Source organism: Phycodurus eques, chromosome 3 (assembly GCF_024500275.1).
Source record: "Phycodurus eques isolate BA_2022a chromosome 3, UOR_Pequ_1.1, whole genome shotgun sequence".
Classification (NCBI taxonomy): domain Eukaryota; kingdom Metazoa; phylum Chordata; class Actinopteri; order Syngnathiformes; family Syngnathidae; genus Phycodurus; species Phycodurus eques.
In genome coordinates, this window is record NC_084527.1 from 25,475,289 (window position 1) to 25,496,765 (window position 21,477).

The 21,477-nt window shown below is 40.7% G+C and overlaps 1 protein-coding gene across 3 annotated transcripts in view; it reads right to left on the reverse strand.

The window, feature by feature from the left end:
• Nucleotides 1–17,783, reverse strand: part of ppp3cca (protein phosphatase 3, catalytic subunit, gamma isozyme, a) — a 49,057-nt gene extending 31,274 nt beyond the window's left edge. For all 3 annotated transcript variants that reach the window (XM_061672844.1, XM_061672843.1, XM_061672842.1), the window contains exons 1-3: nucleotides 17,120–17,783; nucleotides 3,851–4,048; nucleotides 2,959–3,083 (exon numbers count right to left, since the gene is read on the reverse strand). In XM_061672844.1, coding sequence (XP_061528828.1) covers nucleotides 2,959–3,083; nucleotides 3,851–4,048; nucleotides 17,120–17,180 — 384 coding nt within the window. In that variant the 5' untranslated portion in view covers nucleotides 17,181–17,783. The remainder of the gene's footprint in view (nucleotides 1–2,958; nucleotides 3,084–3,850; nucleotides 4,049–17,119) is intronic.
• Between the last annotated feature and the right edge of the window lie 3,694 nt (nucleotides 17,784–21,477).

Sequence of the window (21,477 nt, forward strand, 5' to 3'; positions counted from 1 at the left end):
ACATGCAGTGATTTCTCCAGATTCTCTCAACCTTTTGATGATACTATGGACCGTAGATGATGAAATATGATATATGGTATGATAAATTCCTTGCAATTGTACGTTGAGGAACATTGTCCTAAACTGTTCGACTATTTTCTCGCGCACTTGTTCAAAAAGAGGTGAACCTCGCCCCATTTTGCTTGTGAATGACTGAGCAAATCAGGGAAGCTCCTTTTTATACCCAATCATGGCACTCACCTGTTCCCAATTAGCTTGTTCACCTGTGGGATGTTCCAAACAGGTGTTTGATGAGCATTCCTCAACTTTCTAAAAGGACCATCCGGATTGTTATCAGCGCAAAGTTCAAAAGCTAGCATCTGGGATGGTATGGGGTTGTATTAGTGCCCATAGCATGGCTAACTTGCAAGGCACCGTTAATGCTGAAAGGCACATACAGGTTTTCCAGTAACATATGCTGCCATCCAAGCAACGTCTTTTCAGGGACATCGCTTCTTATTTCAGCAAGAGAATGCCTAGCCACATTCTGCACGTGTTACAACATTGTGGCTTTGTAGTAAAATAGTTCAGGTACTACTGACTTGCCTTGCAGCAGTCCAGACCTGTCTCCCATTGAAAATGGGTAGCACATTATGAAGCACAAAATACAACAACGGAGACCCTGGACTGTTGAGTCCAGTTGTATATCAAGCAAGAATGGGGAAGAAGGCCACCTTACAAAGCTTCAACAGTTAGTGTCCTCAGTTCCTAAATGTTTATTGAGTGTTGTTAAAAGGAAAGGTGATTTAACACAGTGGTTGACATGCCCCTGTCCCAGATTTTTTGGAACATGTTGCATGCATTACATTCAAAATGAGTGAATATTTGCAAAAACAAAAATTTTTTGGAACATTAAGGGCAAAGGAGTATCCCATTTCCCAGGGGAAGGGTTAAGATCAAGGGATGTATAGCCCTTGAAACTAAGTGTGTTCAGGGAGTACACTTGAAAGTGAGGGGTATGGGACTCCCCCGGCTGACAGGCGAAGAGTTTGCGTACAAGACAGCGGAGCAGACAAGGTAGTACATAAATGTAAGTAAGCATAATTATTGATATTAATACTAATGACTGTCATGATTTTATCAATGTAAATATCATTCCTGTGTTGGGAATTGTTGGTAAACTCACACATCACCAGTCTACTGTCAGATTACAGTGACAAATTCACTTTAAACGGACTTCACTACAATGTACTGGATTTTATGAACGATTACAAATAATTATTAGACAGCTACAGTAAGTCACATTCAGAAGCTACACAGCTAATGTAGTGTCACCTGTCACTTCACATGTCACTTCTGAGTATACTGTGACGTTCGCTTTCCGTATAGTTAAGCTGTAGATTTAATCACTCATGTAATGCAGCAGATCATCGTTGTGAAGCCGTTATCTTAGTCTTTAAATATTCTCCGACATTGGGTTTACTAAACACACACACGAGGTGTGGTCAATGTTATAAATAACCGGACGCCTTTTCCTCCACAGGCACACGACAAGACAACTGTCTTCTACAACAGCACACAAAACTCCACGACAAGCCAGGTGCCAAAATGACAACAGTCACAAAATGCAATATATATATATATATATATATATATATATATATATATATATATATATATATATATACATATACACACACACACATATATATATATTTATGGGTGTGTGACTTTTGGCCTGTCCCATCCTTAAAATTATATTAATCACAATTTTCTCAGATCTTTTCTCCATTTATTTATAAACACATCTCATAGAAAAACTATTAAACTGATAAAAGTTAATACAAATACAATAAAAGACAAATATCCATTGGAAAATTACTATTCAGAATATCTGGTAGTACAACCATTTTTTTAAGGAATGTACACTGTTGTTATGTACATTCATGTAGTGTAATGCACAATATTGTTAACATCCATACTCCTCTAGCAATGCCTGCACAAGTATTTGCGTGTGATGCAGTGGCGTTGCTACAGTGACATTAACCTGCATTAATTTTTTTATACAATCTAAGTGTCGTGTTTGAGGTGTAGGCGTCTAAATAATTCGACACACAAAAACACTTGCCACTGGCTGCCGCTAATCTTACTTGTAGGGTCTCAAAGAGTGAGGTTTGACTGACATACTTTTGCACAGCTTGAGCTGGCATTCATTACACATGCACACTGCAGAGACACAGTTTATGGCGCTCAGCTCACAAGTGACCAGTGTAAAAGTAACATTTGCCTCTTAAACATGTCATCCCCGTACCCCACTCTGCAGACATGACTAATCGATTTACGCTTAATCTAATCGTGCACCAATATAAAAATCGCTTAGTTTTTTCATTGTGGTTAAAAAGAATCATTTTAAAAATCAAACTAATTAAAAGCAATGTCCGATTTCCATCAGTTAATTTAATCTTACTTTTTTCAGTTGAAGTAATTTCAGTGACCACTGATTTTATTTCATCAACAGAGGGCACATGAATGCATCAAAATGCATATAGAGTGAGAAGGACAGTTCAGGGATATTTTGAGAGGCTTCTATACATGCTTTGATATCCTTTTACTCATGAAAGTGGGTCATCATTGCAGCTATAATGGATCCAAGCTTAGTCTAGTTGCCACCCTCTAGCCATGTCTCCCACCAAGGCCACTACAGACCATTGATACAACCGGCCTGCAGCTCTCTATTCCAAACCCGAGTCTTATTTTTAACCGTTCCAATCAGCATGGATGAACTGTGCCCTTTGGAATTGTCACTGAAATAGAATTTCAGGCAGCAAAACCTATTCAGCCAAGAAGCACATATGTACGACCTTCAAAGCAACACTGAAAATATTTATCAAACGTATTTAGAAAAAACACTGAATAGGCGTATCATTAAGTTATGAAACAATAAATAATAATGACAAAAACAAATTCAAAATAACTTACCTCAATGCTGAAGTATCCTCGATCTACGTAGTCTCCAAGGAAGAGATACCTTGTATTACTAGGTGATCCCCCCACTTCGAATAACTTCATAAGGTCAAAGAACTGGCCATGGACATCACCACATACTAGTAAAACAGAACAACACTGCAGTTACTAAGACTGTGTAGTATACAGAAAATAAAAACATATGCGGTGTTTCTATAAATGTCAATGTAAAGGGAGCGCTTGTATGTTTTAATTACAATAGAATTTATATTTTATTTATTATTATTATTATTTTAATGATCGTATTTTACGTTTTAAGTACAGTACTTCATTACAGCTGCAGGTGTTGTTAATGTGCTCTGGAAATTGAGTTGAGAAGGCTATTGGGCAACATTTTGGATCTTAAAACCATCCTTCTCTCTGACATATGCTTACAGTGCATCCAGAGAGTTTTCAAATCCCTTCACTTTTTCCCATTTTGTTACATTACGGACTTCGTCCAAAATGGATTAAATTCATTTCCCCCATTTGTGTACACACAAAACCCCATAAAGTCTATATGAGAGGGATTTTGGAATTTAAAAAAAAAAAAACAACAACTAAGAAATCACGTGTGCGTAACAATTCACAGCCTTTGATAAGATGTCAAAGGAATGCCTTCAGGACAACTCTGTGACTTTGGTGGTGTGGCCCAGGTATGCCGAAATGCAGGTAATTCTAAGTGTATTGAGCTACTATACTAACAGGGAATGTGTTGTCTGTGTTTACATACATGCATTCTGGGTGCATAAAGTGATTTCGTAAAACACCTTAGCGGTGGGATTGAAATATGATAGAAATGCAGACCTGCCAACAATCACTGACAATCAAGCGTCTGGCATTGTAAAGATTGTTTTTGCCACCATACCTGTAATTGGTGCTTCCACTTCCAACATGCACTTCTCTTGGCGAAGGATGTTGGCTCCATCGTTGATGATCCTTAGCGCCACGTCTTCCTCCACCCTGCCCTCTTTGACGAGGTGGTTACGTAGCAGCTCTGCATTGGGCTTTCCATCTTCAAAAAGCTCTTTTATGGTCAATTTATGTTGTGGGGGGTACGGCACAGCTGTTGGGAGGGAAAAACATCGCTTTATTTGGATAAAAAGTGAAAAGGCAGTTATGAAATCATCAGGAGATTTGTTTTAGCATTTATAGGCTGTATTGACTACTCAAGTTGAAACTATCAACATTTTCAGAAGACATTTGCAGTAGACAAAGAGTTTTTTAAAGAAGATGCAAGCCCAGAGATGATTTGGAAACCGTAAGAGTTTGGAAATTTATACGCATGAGTGGAACAAAAGAGCTAAATGAGAAAGAAATTATGGCGACAGAGGTTACACCCATGCATCTGCATCAACTAGATGCTGCTGAGATGCACAACACAAAAGATGAAGCCCTGCACTTTACACGACATACCCTCCTTCAGCAATCTGCTCCACATCACCCACACAATCCTTTTGCCATCAGCAAAAAAGGTCAGTGCTTTTGAGGCTTATACCTGAGAGCTTCAGGATTAAAATGGACCTAAACGGCAATTTGTTTTCTCTGTCTAATTTAGTGACAATGTAGTGCTGCTTGGAAGACAACCGCCACTGCTGCAACTGAAACAAGGAAGATATTCACACTATCAAAACATAACCATGATGAACAAAACAAATGCCAGTCAGTAAGTCAACTGCCAATTCAATACCAATACGCAAACTCAGCACTATAATTGCACATCAGCAACAGCAACAACAACAGCTATCACAAGTTGCAAGCTTGACATTGTAAAATAAAGGAATTTTGTATTTTAAAATCTTAAAAAGAAAAAGAAAGATAACTAAAATGGTCGAAAGAATTACATTTATTTTCTGTTTTAATTGAGCACTTATTAACTTGTTCAGAAACTTACAATAGTCTATCCATCCGTTTTCTACACCGCTTATCCTCACTAGGGTGGCGGGTATGCTGGAACCTATCCCAGCTAACTATGGCCAGAGGTGGGGTACACCTTGAACTGGTTCCCAGCGAATCGCAGGACACATAAACAAACAACCTATCGCACTCACATTCATACATGCGGACGCTTTTAGTCTTCAATTAACCTACCATGCATGTTTTCGTGATGTGGGAGGAAACGGGAGTACCCGGAGAAAACCCACGCAGGCATGGAGAGAACATGTAAACTCCACCCAGGCGAGGCCAGATTTTAACCCGGGTCCTCAGAACTGTGAGGCGGATGTGCTAACCAGTCGTTCACTGTGACGAGACAAGTCTAATATTTTCATTTAAAGTGCATTTCGTAATAATTTTTAAGCTTATTACTGTTTGAAAAATAATGATACTTAGCAGGCAGAATAATAATTTGTATTAGATAAGTATTTAGGTAGGCACGGTGGAAGACTGGTTAGAGCGTCTGCCTCACAGTTTAATGGCCAATGGTTCTGTGGCCATCTCCAAACTTTTCCCACAAAGTTGGAAATGTGCCAAATATTAGCCCCTGAGCTCCAGTGAAAGGAACTCTGACTGCTTCAGCATGCCAAGAGATTTAGGACAATCAAACCGTTTGGGGATTACCCCTCCCTGTTCCAACATGTCTGTGCACTGGTGCACAAAGCAAGGTCCATAAAGACATGCATGTGAGAATTTGGCATGGATGAACTTGACTGGCCTGCACATAGTCCTGCCCTCAACCCGATAGAACACATTTGGGTTGATTTTGAGTGGACTGTGAGCCAGGCCTTCTTGCCCAACATCAGTGTGTGAACATTCTTCCAGAAACAAATATGTTCCTGGAAGAATGGGCAAAAATTTCTATAAACTCACTGTTAAACATTGTTGAACGCTTTCCCAAAAGAGTTGAAGATGTTATAGCTGCAAAGGGTAGACCACCATCCTATAAAACCATATGGATTTAGAATGGGATGTCACTTAAAGTCATACATGAGTCAAGGCAGGTGAGCGAATCACATCATCAAAAATCGAGATCGATCACGTGATTTTGAACTGATTGAGATCGGGTGAAAAAGATCGTTAACATTCATTTTCTAACATTTAAATGTCATGCTGGAGCCTATCCCAGCTATCATTGGGCAGGAGGTGGGCTACACACTGAACTGGTTGCCAGCCAATCGCAGGGCACATATAACCAAACAACCATTCGCACTCACATTCACACCTACGGGCAATTTAGAGTTGTCTATTAACCTAACATGCATGTTTTTGGGATGTGGGAGGAAACCGGAGTGCCCGGAGTAAACCCACGCAGGCACGGGGAGAACATGCAAACTTCGCACAGGCGGGGCCAGGGATTGAACCCCGGTCCTCAGAACTGTGAGGCAGACGCTCTAACCAGTCGTCCACCATGCCGCTACCAGTTAACCTAATAAACCTAATAGAATTAATGGTGTAACGATTCATTAATTATATTGATGTCTCAATCTATATTCCTACGATCCAATTGGATCGATCTGTGCTCAGCAAGTTAGCCTTCCGGATGTAAATATATCGATTTAAATTGTTTTAAAAGGTAATCAATCGATTGTATTGATAATAGGAAATAACACACTGGATTTAAGCATGGCAGAGTTTGTGTGGAGGTATGCATGTGCTGTATTTCCAAGAAAACATTCCTTTTACTTTGCTTGATTTTTCAGTTAGCAGATAGCAGTTAGCACTGTCAAGGCTACTTTTTTCCTCTTCGCTTCCTTTTTTATGCCCCATATCGAGTCATTCCTTTATGTAGTGCCCGTAGGGATTGGATGAGGCACCACTGTATGTGTGTTTTTTTTAAGCACTTTTTTTTAAGACATCTGTCTGTCTGGTGGATGGCAAATGAGAAGGAGGCTAGCAAGAAATTATCATTAAGGATGCGTGTGTGTGACTTGCGGCAAATCGCCATGCACTTTGAAGCCTTTCACGCTGTTTAGCTTAGTGTGCCAGCTGCTAACGATAGCAGAGTACCCTTAAAGGGAAAATTGGGCGAACAAGAGGAGAACCAACAACTGGATGTTTTTTCAGGTTAACGTTTGTGCACTAAAGAGCAGGTTTGTTCATTTATTTAGCTCTCTACGTATTATTAACACTATTCCTAAAACACTTTCCTCATGAAAATCTCACATTTCTTTGTTTCTAGCCATTAGTATTTACCGATTTAGAAAAGGGATTCTCAAACTTTAGGTCCAGCGAGGGAGATCTTACAGTGGAAGTTTTTTTTCAAGGACCCCCTCATAATTCTAACGCCAATTAAACTTGTCCAATTAAAATTGTGCCAACAATAAAATCATAACTGAAATAATATAAATGACAATAACAATGGTTCCCCTTTGTTTTATTGCAAAACAATACAATCAGTAAATCAATCAACTTTTATTTAGCAGACTCATATTCCATTATAAAACACATGCAGTACAGTTCACAACAAGACACATAAAAGGAAAGTAGATCAGGAAACTCTTCATATTTAAGTACCATCATTAGTTTTTACCAGATTCCCTTACAAGAAACAACAGGCATCGAAGAAATTTTACCTGCACTGTCCAGTATGCGGGTATTTATTTCACAGTCACAATTGATGAATTTTTGGCTAAAAAGTGACTGAATCGATTTCCAACAACTTAATGGCCTTTTGGAACATATGTAAATGAACCAATACCATCCTTAAATCGAATCGGCAATCAGGAATTGTGATACGAATTGAATCGTTGCTAAAACTAATCATTAAATTGATTGAATTAATACAATAATAATAATAATAATGGCGGACGGCGGCACGGTGACCAACTGCTTAGAGCATCTGCCTCACAGTTCTGGGGACCGGGCTTCAATTCCCGGTCCCGCCTGTGTGGAGTTTGCATGTTCTCCCCGTGCCTGCGTGGGTTTTCTCCGGGCACTCCGGTTTCCTCCCACATCACAAAAAACATGCTTGGTAAGATGATTGAAGACTCTAAATTGCCCGTAAATGTGAATGTGAAAGCGAATGGTTGTTTGTTTATATGTGCACTGCGATTGGCTGGCAACCAGTTCAGGGTGTACCCCGCCTCCTGCCCGAAGATTGCTGGGATAGGCTCCAGCATTCCCCTGACCCAGAAAATGGATGGATCGATGGCGGACGTAAGAGGTTTTCTTTTTTTAACTTATTTTGTTATTTAATTTCTGGTTTTAAACACAGACAGGAAGTCCGTTACCTCAATGTTTGCATTGTTGCAGTTTATGGAAAAGACAGTTTGTTTACTAAACTCAAAAGGGGAGCTTACTTCTGAGTATTTTTTAAGCAGCAGCTATTTTGTTAGCGAAAAATGTCTTTGCTTTGACAAATGTTTTATTTCTGCTTAACAGCTTAGACCGGTCTGTTACCTTTACTGTTACCATTTTTTTTATTTTTTTTCAATTATGTATAATTAAGTAAATCTAAATAGTCCCGTTTTTGTGTATATAATAGGGATGTCACAATCAGAATCAGAATCATCTTTATTTACCAAGTATGTCCAAAAACACACAAGGAATTTGTCTCCGGTAGTTGGAGCCGCTCTAGTACGACAACAGACAGTCAATTGACAGAGAACACTTTGGAGACAGAAAGACATTGACAAAAAAAAACAGTCACTGTGCAGTAAAGGGTTGCTAGTTATCTGGTAATGCCGGTACATTTAAAAAAAATAATAATCAATTATCATGATTTCACGATATTTTTGTGGTCTTGTCTCGGTATAAAATAATTTACATTTGTATTTAAAATTGTGTTTAGTCTAGCTATACAAAGCCACGCCGCTTTGCCAGGCTACGAGAGCGCTTCACTTCCTCATTTGAGTGTAAACACACTCGATTGGATGCGTAACCCATGTGACGATGTGCGTACAGCACAGACAAATGCATTGATTGGCTGACTGGCCCACGTGACTGAAAGGCTCGCGCTGGAAGGGATGCAGAAGCGTTGCAATTTGCTATACCGTACTACGCCAGTCAGAGCGTCGTTTCACAATTGATGTCCCAGCAAACGCAGACCCACGGGCCGGGATCGGCCCGCATCCTGGCTTGCGGCGGCCGCCATCGGAAAGCCATATGAGTCGGCTCTCCTAGTGCTTCCACCGCTCGATCCGGCAAAGCATACTGTAAACAGTATCAGTTTTTAGTGGTGTGCCAGTGAGTGTTTATCTCAAGTCGAAAGTCGTGGGTGAATGAACATGACACGGAGCGATAATAACGATTCCGGCTCACATTACAACATATCTGTCTGCCATTCCATCCCATTAGTTAAATAAAATGAAATAAGAAAATCGGTCCACTCCGTACAAATACAACAACCAACATCAATGCAAAAATACATTATCTAACATAATTTCCTCTCTTCAAATGAAATATGTCCACATTTCAAATGAAAACATATTACAGACTGAGGCTGCTCTGAAAAATAAATTATCTTCCAATATCACTAAGAGGAGGAAAAGAAACTAAGGATTCCTGTTTTCCTGCATATATAAACACACACACATATACATACACACACAGACCCGTTCTAAAAAAAATTTGTATATCATGCAAAATTGTATTTCCATAATTCCATTCAAAAAGTTTAACTTTCATAGATAAGAGATTCAGGGCCCACAATTTAAACAACTTCAAGCATTTATTTGTTTATTATTACATAATTTGGGTTTCCAGCTCATAAAATCAAGAAATCACCATTTACTTCTCAGTTTTTGTTGGGGAAAAAAGAACTCACATTGAATCAATCAAAATATGGTACTTTCAAAACAATATGTTAATCTTCAATACTTGTTTGGGAATCCCTTTGCTTTAATCACTGTCTCGATGTGCCCTGGCATTGAGGCAATCAGCCTGTGGCATTGCTTGGGATTTATGGAAGCCCAGATTTCCTTGATGCTTGCTGTCAGTTCTTTGTTTTTGGGTCTGGTGCCCCTCATTTTCCTCTTGATAATACCCCATAGATTCTTATGGGGTTTAGATCCGGCGAGTTGGCTGGCCAGTGGCTGGCCAGTCAAGCACTGTGATGTCATGGGCATCAAAGCAGGTTTGGGTGCTTCTGGCGGTATGGGCAGGGACCAGGTCCTGCTGGAAGATGAAATCTGCATCTCCATACAGATCCTCAGCAGAAGGAATCATGAAGTCCTCTAAAACATTGATAGACTGTTGCGGTTACATTGGATTTAAGAAAGCAGAGTTTACAAACACCTGCACCGGACATTGCACCCCAAATCATGACTGACTGTGGATATTTCACACTGGACCTCAAGAAGTTTGGGTTCTGTTCTTCGCCCGTCTTCCTCCAAACCCTTGGACCTTCATGCCCGAATGAAAGGCACACTTTACTTTCATGGGAAAAGACGACCTTATACCACTGGTCAACAGTCCAGTCTTTCTTCTCTTTGGCCCAGTAGAGACGCTTCCTACGTTGACTCAGGCTCAGAAGTGGCTTGGCCCAAGGAACCGACAGTTGTATCCCATCTCCCGGATCCGTCTGAATGTGGTGGTTTTTGAAGCTTTGACTCCTGCCTCATTCCACTCTTTCTGGATCTCTGCTAGATTCTTGAATCTACACTGTTTGATAATCCGCTGAAGCCCACGGTCATCTCTTTTGCTGGTGCATCTTCTCCTGACACATTTTGTCCTTCCACTAGACTTTCCATTGATGTGCTTGGACATAGCACTCTGTGAAAAGCCAGCCTCCTTAGCTATGAACTTTTGTGGTTTACCCATCCTATGGAGGGTATCAATGATGGTCTTCTGGCCAGTTGTCAAGTCTGCAATCTTCCCCATATTGAACCCAACTGAGACAATTGAACCAAACTGAAGCAATTTCATGACACCTGGGGAAACCTGTGCAGATGATTTGCGTTTAGTAGATGATTAGTGTGTGACACTCCGTTTTAAACATTTATGGCCTACAAAATTTGGGCTTATTTCTTCACGGTATTCAAAGGTTTTTCATTCCTGATTTCGTTTTTGTTTTATGATCTGGAAACCCAAATTATGTAAAAAAAAAAAATATATTTGAAAATGATGAAATTGTGGGTCCTGAATCTATAATCTATTAAGTTTAACTTTTTGAATGGTATTATGGAAATGAATAAACTTTTCCGTGACATTAAAAGTGTGTGTGTGTGTGTGTGTGTGTGTGTGTGTGTGTGTGTGTGTGTGTGTGTGTGTGTGTGTGTGTGTGTGTGTGTGTGTGTGTGTGTGTGTGTGTGTGTGTGTGTGTGTGTGTGTGTGTGTGTGTGTGTGTGTGTGTGTGTGTGTGTGTGTGTGTGTGTGTGTGTGTGTGTGTGTGTGTGTGTGTGTGTGTGTGTGTGTGTGTGTGTGTGTGTCACGGTGGACGACTGGTTAGAGCGTCAGCCTCACAGTTCTGAGGACCCGGGTTCAATCCCCGGTCCCGCCTGTGTGGAGTTTGCATGTTCTCCCCATGCCTGCGTGGGTTTTCTCCGGGCACTCCGGTTTCCTCCCACATCCCAAAAACATGCATTAATTGGAGACTCTAAATTGCCCGTAGGTGTGAATGTGAGTGCGAATGGTTGTTTGTTTGTATGTGCCCTGCGATTGGCTGGCAACCAGTTCAGGCTGTACCCTGCCTCCTGCCCGATGACAGCTGGGATAGGCTCCAGCACGCCCGCGACCCTAGTGAGGAGAAGCGGCTCAGAAAATGAATGGATGGATGGATGTGTGTGTATGTGTGTGTGTATATATATATATATATATATATAAGAGCGCGAGAGAGAGAGAGAGAGAGAGAGGTATACTCAGACTTTAGAAATTTTATCATCTACAGCACTAATATTTTCATAACTTTTCTAAGAAAGATGCTTTGACCAGTGCGGCATAAACAGTAAATGCTCCTCAACCTACAAGGCACAGCCGTAAACTGAGGTGGTGCAAGCTTTAAGAACAGATTAGGGTAAGCCTCTATTAGCAAGGGCTTCCGGATTCCAGGACTGTTTACTTAAAAGCGCTGACACACTCGAGACAGTTTTTTTTTTTTTTAATATAAATAGATTAATAATTCCAGCAAAGAAAATGAGAGGGGAAATGCCCTCAAAAGTTATTTTTAAAAAAAAGCAAAATTATACTACAAGTACCGTAATTTCTCCGTGTATAATGCGCATTTTTTCCCCCCAAAAAAAGGTCAAAAGTCGATAGTGTGCATTATACCTGGGTATAGGGCAAAGGGGGGAAAATTCATATTTTATAAATGTATGCTCCCATCTAGTGGTTATGGAAAAGCTGTACACTTTCATTTCAAAATGCCACCGTCACCTAGTGGTTATGAGAGATGCTTACACTTTCATTCTAATATGCCACCGCCACCTTGTGGTAAAACAAAATGTGTAGAGTACACTTTCTTTCAAATATGACTGCGTAGTTTGCATATATGTACAGTGGTGCTAATACATTTACATATCCTGGCAGAATCTGTGAAATATTTGTATTTATTTATTTTAAATATGACTGAACAACAACTGCGATTGGCTGGCAACCAGTTCAGGGTGTACCCCGCCTCCTGCCCGATGATAGCTTGGATAGGCTCCATGCCCGCGACCTAGTGAGGAGAAGCGGCTCAGAAAATGGATGGATGGATGGATGGCTGGATAGAACAACAACCATCATTAATTTCTTTATGGTTATGTTTTGTTTAATGGTAATGCTTTGCTGAAATGCTTGACCGTTAAATTTGAATTCCATTAAAATAAAATTAAATGTGTTTCACCTGGTCCTTCATGTTTTCTTTAAATAATTGTACCCATCTTACAAATTCTGCGTGGGTAATCAGGGCTGTGAATTTCAAAATAAGAGCAAGTACATTTTTAAAAAGGTATTACTTGTTCAAATAAAGTGCTTAATTTCAGAATAAATATTTGAAAAAAAAACTAACATAATACATATAATACTTCATGTTTTGTTCATATGGGTAGAAGCAAAACCATGCATTGTAAAAATGCATTACACATAGGTTGAAGGGTTTTCCAGAATTTTGAGGTCAACTTTGGGGGGTGCGTATTCTACATGGGTGCTTATTATACACGAGAAATTACGGGAATTAACAAACAAACAGCAATAAAAGCATGGACTAACTTTTAACAGAACTGACCGAAGAAATAAAAGCATAGACCAACTTAAATGAGCATTTTTTTTTCCTAAGGAAAATGATACATGGTGGGCTTGACACAAGTAAACAGTGCAACAGAAGCAGATATGTTGACTATAATTATGAGCATTTGACTATTAAGAACACACAATCACACACACAATCGTAAACAGCAAACGGCAAAGATAAATGCAAGGTCTGGCGCCAAATGTGGCCAGAGCAACCTGTTCAAACACAGATAGAGTAGTAGTTCTGTCTGTCATTGAACAGCAGCACTTCATTCAAACAGAGTGCAGGGAAATAACACAAGCACAAATGTTTGCTCTCTCAACAGGGGTCAAGTAAGCTTTTGCACCCGTGAGGAAAAATGTTTTGTTAACAATAAATAGGTACCACCGCCCCGAGTTGTGTGTCTTATTAGAGAGTGCCTGGCTTAATTAGCATTTATGTTTGATGAACTCTTCAAAACGACAGACACGCATTGGGCTACTGCTGCACTGCATCAACACCCACACCGTCTGGCATGACAACAAACGACTCAAGAAACAAAGGCACTACTATCACTACCATCCTGCCCACCATGAAGAGTGTTTGGCCAGTGTTATGAGCCAGTGCCTAGAATATGTTTGCTATTGTTTCAAAATCAATACAATACACAGAATTGAATTATAAAGATGTGGCTGGGTAGAGATGAATGGAGCAGACTGTGGCTGGGTGAATTACAAAAACCCACTTCAGATTGCTCTAATTATCAGCGAATGCATTATCCTTGCACAGTAATTAGGCAATGCTTGGGTTTATTTCTCTTCACCATCAGTCAAACCTGGTATGGCGGTAGGGAGCAAAATCTGCTCTTATGCCCTCTTTTATTTAATTTCAAACAGCGAAAGATCGAACTTCAACAACTTTTGGACACCTGCAGGTCTAGGTCCGAAAGAGATTGTCTTGTAGTTCAAACATTAGTGATTACAACAGAAATGACAAAGGGCTTACCGTAGTAGTGTAATGGAACAAAATAAATAAATAAAGCTCTGAAACTATTTGACAGGGAATAGCAGCTTTTGTCACAAGTGGACATCTGAAAAACTCAAGCATGTTGCTTTTACTGAAAAGAGTGGAAAAAAATCAGAAGAAGTGATAAAATGACCAAGGTCATTTCTTACTTACACATCTTTTCCTAACAAAAAAAATGACAATACTCACCAGATAATTAGTGGGGGTTCTAGACCAATTTTACTGGGGGGGACAGGCTGGGGCCAAGGGTTTTGACAGAGGTGCAGAGTTTTGCAAACATATATGCATGCACACACAATTGTCTAAATCGCTTCACTGTATTTATTTATTCATTGCATTAATCAATTGTATTTTTTTATTGTATTCATTACATTCTTTCATTGCATTCTAAAGACTGAACATGAACTAAGACTATTCATTAGCTGAAGCTAGACATTTGTACACATCACATATTCCTATTTTAAAAGGCAACAGAGAAATACACCACATTTCAGCAACCCTGTATATAACATTTATTATAATTTTTACGATAATTTATTTATTTACTACTGTTGCAGGCTTGCTTGGTTTCGTGTTGTGCTAAGAAGGTTAACTAACATTACCTCGAAGCATGCAATCAACTCAACCTGGCATTAAAGCCTGGCCTGACAGGGTGCTATTATAATTCATAAAGTTGGGTCACGACAATTTTTGACCAGAAGTATTTCCTTGATAGTTCGAAGTATTTGTTTCATGGTGCCGATTGCCTCTTGCCAGGTGGATGGTAACTTTGTGCTGCGTTTTTTTACAAAATGCACTAAAGGAACCCACTAGAATATTAAACTTAACCAACACGACACACATTCGTTCCGCCTTTTGCGTCGGTGCAATGTCACAGTTATAGTGTATACATTATATCTACAATACGTACTGTAGCACCAGAGAAGTGAATGGAGACTTCCCGGCATGCCTAGCGGCATGTTGTACATGTGGTAATTACGTGACAATCGTAATGTTAGATGTTTTTTTTGTGTTTTCCCCAAATTAATAGTTGTCTGTGTTTTACTCACCTGTTGGTTTTCACTTTTGTTGCACATTAAGTGTAGGTTGTGCTCTGTGTAGTAATCCTTGCTTGTTTTCATAGTACGGCAAGTGCGTAGTTAGTGTGCATGAGCTGCTGATGCTGCTGTCTTACTACAGTACTGTGTAGTAACTCTGTGGAGCAGGGGGCCACAGTGGGGTCCAGGCACTGTGTTAAGGGGGCACTGCCCTCCCCCCCAAACAACCACCACTTATAACAAGCTTAACCCGTTGATAGAACTAGAGACTTAAAAAAAATTTGTCAAAAGAAGGATCACGAATTATAGTACACGTTACACTAAATTTCTACACCTCACAAAACTCAGCATGTGTTAAGCGGGCGGGCGGTCTTGTCTCATGAAAATGAGGCACTGCTAACCCCAGCTCCCCTCTATTGCTGGGCCAATGCCAAGCACTTGGGGGTTTAATCTCACATCTGATGGGTGGCAAGCACCCCAACTATTTGCATAGAAGTAATTAATAAGTCATATTTGTATAATATTGCAAATAATTATCCTCTTAAAAAGTCTGGTCTGCTTCAGTTTGGCACAGTACACAATATATTCTGTTTCCATTGTCAAATTTTGCAAGGGGGTACTAAAATAACTCACTCCATTCTAGTACCCTCCATAGTAGGCTGGATGGATTAATCGAACAGCCGATTGAAAATCTGTATCAGTCAGGCCCTACTAACATAGTACCTAATGGCTGGGTCTTGACACACAGCATTCATTAATTACAAAATTGTCGCTCCTGTGTAACACTGGAAATTAAATCAGGAAAAATGATTTAGTTTCTCCTGAAGAAATGAAATCATTTCTCCAGCAAAACTTTTCTTCTCCTTGAAGAGAAGCCACACATAGAGAAAAATTAAAAATAAATACTGAGTGTCTTCCAGGCTTGTGCTTCGTTTAAGGTGTCACATTTCTATTCTTTGTTGAATTCATTGTTGGTTACACTGGTATGACATCACACTATTTACATAGCTGGTGCTACTGTTACATCTGCTCTACACACCCTGCGGTGTCAAACGCAAAGCAGGTCAGGGTTTACTGTTCTAAACTGGACCACGGTGAACTGAACTGAACTACACTGCATGGTGTAAACTTGGCCTTAAAGCCACTAGTTACAGTAGAGAGGCCAAGCAGCCACTTCCGAAATATGAGACCCAGATTACGTTGTATTCCCATGGATTTAATGGAGATCCCATTTTGATTAAAAACATTGGTTTGGGGCTTTCCCTAAATCAGAAATGCTTCCGAAGTAATGTCACCCCTTTTCCTTCTCAGGTTGCTGTTCTCTCTGATCAGCATGTGGCTGGCCATGTTGGGAAGATCACCGGGGAGATTCGTTCCACAATTAACTCACTCACTCTCTACTGGCTCACACTTCAGCATTCCAGTCCCCTGGCAGGACACTCTCAGAGTGCCCTTGCAGACAGACGGTGATGTGGGCTGGTGACCCAAGTTAAGTTGGGTTCTCTCTCCCGGGAGTTACCTCAGCCTTGGCCCTGCCTGTCTTGGGTAGACACAACAAATGGTGTCCTGTCTGCTCAACGAAGCAGAGAGACTTCAGGGTGAAAGAATCCATCTTCTCAAGTTCTGCTAGCAACCTGATCAGACCTTGGGTATTCCCGTGAGTGAGCAAGGCCCTGAAGAATTAGGTATTCATCTCTCCTAAATGTCAAGGACAGTGAGCACCAATATAGGACTGTGACTCGCCTTTGATTGATAATAAAATGCCAGATATACATACACAAAATAACTGCAGTGTAAATGTGTTTAACTCACATCTTATCATTTCGAGTATCTGCACTGATGGAACAGGTGATTAGTACAGTCGTACAATGTGTTGTTCATTTTTCATTACAGCGTGAACTAAGCTCTGCAGATCCTTTTAGGGAGCGGTTCAGGTAAATAAATCAAAAAGCAACACTCGGTACAAATGGAAAAGACAGTATATGTGCCAGTGAAGACAATCACTCACCTTTAATGAGCCGCTCCGTTGTGGACTGTTTCTCTGGTTTATCTTTATCCTTTCCTGACATCTTCGCTTCGTTTGTATTTCGCAGTTGAAATATTGTACTGTTCTCCTCCGGCTAGCTTGATACAAAGTAGCACATCGGTTTCGTGGTCTTGACTTTCGGTTTAAATCCTGATTTTTCCAACAAACAGTGACAAAAAAAATAAATAATAAAAGGTAAGGTAAGGAGCTCCAGCTCTTTGTGGTGTGCTAGTTTACTTGCGGCAGCGTGAGTGCTGGAGAATAATTACGGTGTAAATATTTGCAGGAACAGAAGTATATAAACACGAAGAGCGAGCTCCTTTTGCTTTGCAATCGCTGTCAACTATTGCAAAAACAAAAAAACCTGGATATTACCTAGAGCGAAGGGTGCCGCCGTTACAAGATAATCCGATTTAGTTCCTCTATTTTTGCTAGTTAGCCAGCTAACATTGTTATGTAGTGGCAAGTGGGAGAACAGGAAAGGACGGAAAATGAAGACTGTAGATTCATCTTCTACGTACAAGCCGTTCCCTGAAGGAAAATGACAACCTTTGCGCAGCACATATTTAAAACGTCAAATCGTTCCAGGATATTGAGCTCGTCTTGACAGTGTATCCTCATCCTCCTCCTCCTCCTCATCCTCCTCCTCCTCCTCAGATTAAAGTGTAATCTGACAGTGTGGAGCAGCAGTGGATTTCCAACAACATGGTGGCGCCGCTGTGACGTGACTATGGAAACGTGACACGTGGGTCAGGGGTGCATTCGCAAACGCGATGTGCATACGTACTAATTAGGGGTTTCGGGTGAAATTTCAGGATTAATTTAAAATCCAGCGAACTTTGACAGGTGATGTAGATGTATCAGTCAGTCAGTGAACTATTCAATGTCCAGTGTTTCGGTACTTTTTGTACAACTTGGTGTTCTCGAGCAAGGAGTTTTGGCCAATTTAAATATTCACATTTTTGATCCATGAACATTTCCAAGGACGTCCACTAATATATGTCTTTCTGCGACGGTCCTCTTTGAAGACTCGCAATGTAATAAACTGTTGATCAATTATAGGCATCATCTTGGTCTCCATCCATCCATCCATCCATTTTCTGAGCTGCTTCTCCTCACTAGGGTTGCGGGCGTGCTGGAGCCTATCCCAGCTGTCATCGGGCAGGAGGCGGGGTACACCCTGAACTGGTTGCCGGCCAATCGTAGGGCACATACAAACAAACAACCATCCGCACTCACATTCACACCTACGGGCAATTTAGAGTCTCCAATTAATGCATGTTTTAACTCGGGTGCTGTCCATTTCGTCTGATCATCCTTAAAATGGTTCTACACCTTCATTGGAGTCCAGCTGTGTTTGATTATACTGATTGGACTTGATTAGGAAAGCCAAACACCTGTCTATATAAAACCTTACAATTCACAATCAGAAAAAACAACAGTATCCCAAAAACGTCTAGGCTTACTATGAGTCGGTAACGTGGAAACAAGGAATGCTGGAACGTGACAACAAGGTCAATGAACTGGCGACCAGAAAGAATGAGACACGAGGTTAAATGCATGGGGTAATTAGGGTAAATGAGGCACAAGTGGGGAAGATGCTCTCAGGAGCAGGTATGTACGAGACAGGGGGAAGACAACAACCATAACACACACCCATGACACACAGTGCATGTCAGCGCAAGTGAGAATCATTAGGTTAAAGGAACTGCCTGAAGAGCTCAATTGTGGCAAGGCAAGGTTACAAAAAAACTCTGCTGCACTTAAGGTTCCTAAGAGCACAGTTGCCGCCATAATCCTTAAATGGAAGACGTTTGCGATGACCATAACCCTTCTTAGAGCTGGCCATCCGACCAAACTGAGTAATCGGGGGAGAAGAGCCTTGGTGAGAGAGGTAAAGAAGAACCCAAAGATCGCTGTGGCTGAGCTCCAGAGATGCAGTCGGGAGATAGGAGAACATTCTAGAAAGTCAACCATCACTGCTGCCCTCCACCAGTGGGGGCTTTATGGCAGAGTGGCTCGACGGAAGCCTCTCCTCAGTGCAAGACACGTGAAAGCCCTCATGGAGTTTGCTTAAAAAAAAAAAAAAAAAAAAAAAAAAAACACCTGATGGACTCCAAGATGGCGAGAAATAAGATTCTCTGGTCTGATGAGACCAAGATAGAACTTTTTGGCCTTAATTCTAAGCGGTATGTGTGGAGAAAACCAGGCACTGCTCATCACCTGTCCAATACAGTCCCAACAGGGGAAGCATGGTAGTGGCAGCATCATGCTGTGGGTGTGAGGAACCGGACGACTGGTTGCAATCGAAGGAAAGATTAATGCGACCAAGTACAGATATATCCTGGACCAAAACCTTCTCCAGAGTGCTCAGGACCTCAGACTGGGCCGAAGGTTCACCTTCCAACAAGACAATGACCCTAAGCACACAGCTAAAATAATGAAGGAGTTGCTTTAGAACAACTCTGTGACTGTTCTTGAATGGCCCAGCCGGAGCCCTGACTTAAACCCAATTGAGCATCTCTGGAGAGACCTGAAAATAGCTGTCTACCAATGTTCACCATCCAACCTGACAAAACTGGGGCCTCATGTACAAAGACTTGGGTGGATTTCCTCCTAAAACACGGCTTACGCTCAAATCCAGAAAACGTCGTACGCACAAAACTATTCAGATGTATGAAACTCTGCGTACTCATGAATCCAAGCACATTTCCTTCGTACATTCCAATCAACGTGGAAATGAGCTCATATATTGGAGAAGCCGACTCCTCCCTGTCCACGCCCACATTTGAATATGCAAATCACTTTTAAATGAGCCCTGCACCTGAGATGCCGATCTCTGCAGAAAAAAAGGAAAATGAGGAAGGTAATGAAGAAAAATTATTTTTCTGAATGTGAAGTTGCTCAATGAAGTGGAGTCACGCAAGAAAATCCTCTTTGGCACGCTGTCCTGCTCTCTCAGGGGTGATGGCAGGACGTGGCTGACTATGATCACCCCACAAGGTTAATACCATGTATTTTTTAGAACTCATAACAAATGTGTTCATACAGTAACCTACACTCAGCCCTGTGAGAAAGGTTCATCCGTAAATGTTGTATGTGTGGTATTTGTAATAAATCTTTTGAATTTAAATAGAAGCGCATCAGCTAATCAAAGAGGATATCAAAAACTTTGACTCCTTTTTGATTACTCAATTTATTATTTTAATACACAGGAGAGGACACGCACACTGACAAAAGAAATCATGTTTTTTTTAATTTAGGAGAAGAGGGGTAAATTATGTCAATTTAAACACATTTTAATCATGTCCTCACAGATATCAGTGGTTCATTAAATACACTGGTTAACAAATGAATTCTCAGTCCTTGCCTCAATTGCATTGTTGAAATCAAATGTTGGCGGGCATGAATTGTTCATCAGCGCTAATTGTTCATGTCTCTCTGGTGTGCAGATTTATGAGAACAGTTTCCCAGCATCACCTCTAAGTGTCGCCAAAGCACCAAAAGCTGCAGAAACGTGCGTACACCAGCCATGCATGCACATTTCCACGCTCATGTCACTCTTGATACATCTGACCTTTGCCGTGAAAAAGAACGGAGGCCACGTTTTTGTGCGTACGTACCTTTTGTACATGAGGCCCCTGGAGAGGATCTGCGATGAGGAATGGCAGAGGATCCCCAAATCCAGGTGTGAAAAAACTGTTCATCATTCCCAAAAAAGACTCATGGCTGTATTAGGTCAAAAGGGGGCTTCTACTAAATACTGCGCAAAGGGTCTGAGTACTTATAGCTGTGTGATATTTCAGTTTTTATTTTTTTAATCAATCTGCAACAATTCACTTTTTTTCTGTCAATATGGGGTGCTGCCTGTATATTGGGGGGCGGGGGGAATTAACAAATGGCTGCAATATAACAAAGTGTAGAGTTTGAGGGGGTCTGAGTACTTTCTGTACCCACTGTAAGTGGCGGCAAGGATTTCTCACCAGCAGCTAGATGGCGTCTAAGTCTCGACCAGCGATTCTCACGCAGTGTGCCGTGAGCGCTCCTCAGGTGTGCCATGGGAAATTTAAAACATGTACGTAACTGTTCAAAAAATGTATTTATTTATTATTTATAACTACTGTATCTTTGTTCATCTATTTATGCCAGTGAGGCATAATGACAGACAGAACAAATAAATGCTCTTCTATTAGATGGGAGGAAGTACAACTAGTAATTAATGTATCCGCTTTTTGTGACATTTTTCAATTTAAAAAAATGCGCTTAAGCTCCATAAAGGTTGGAAATCTGCTCGAAAGATTAATGCATTTTCAACCCAGGACACTAGATGGCCGTCTTGT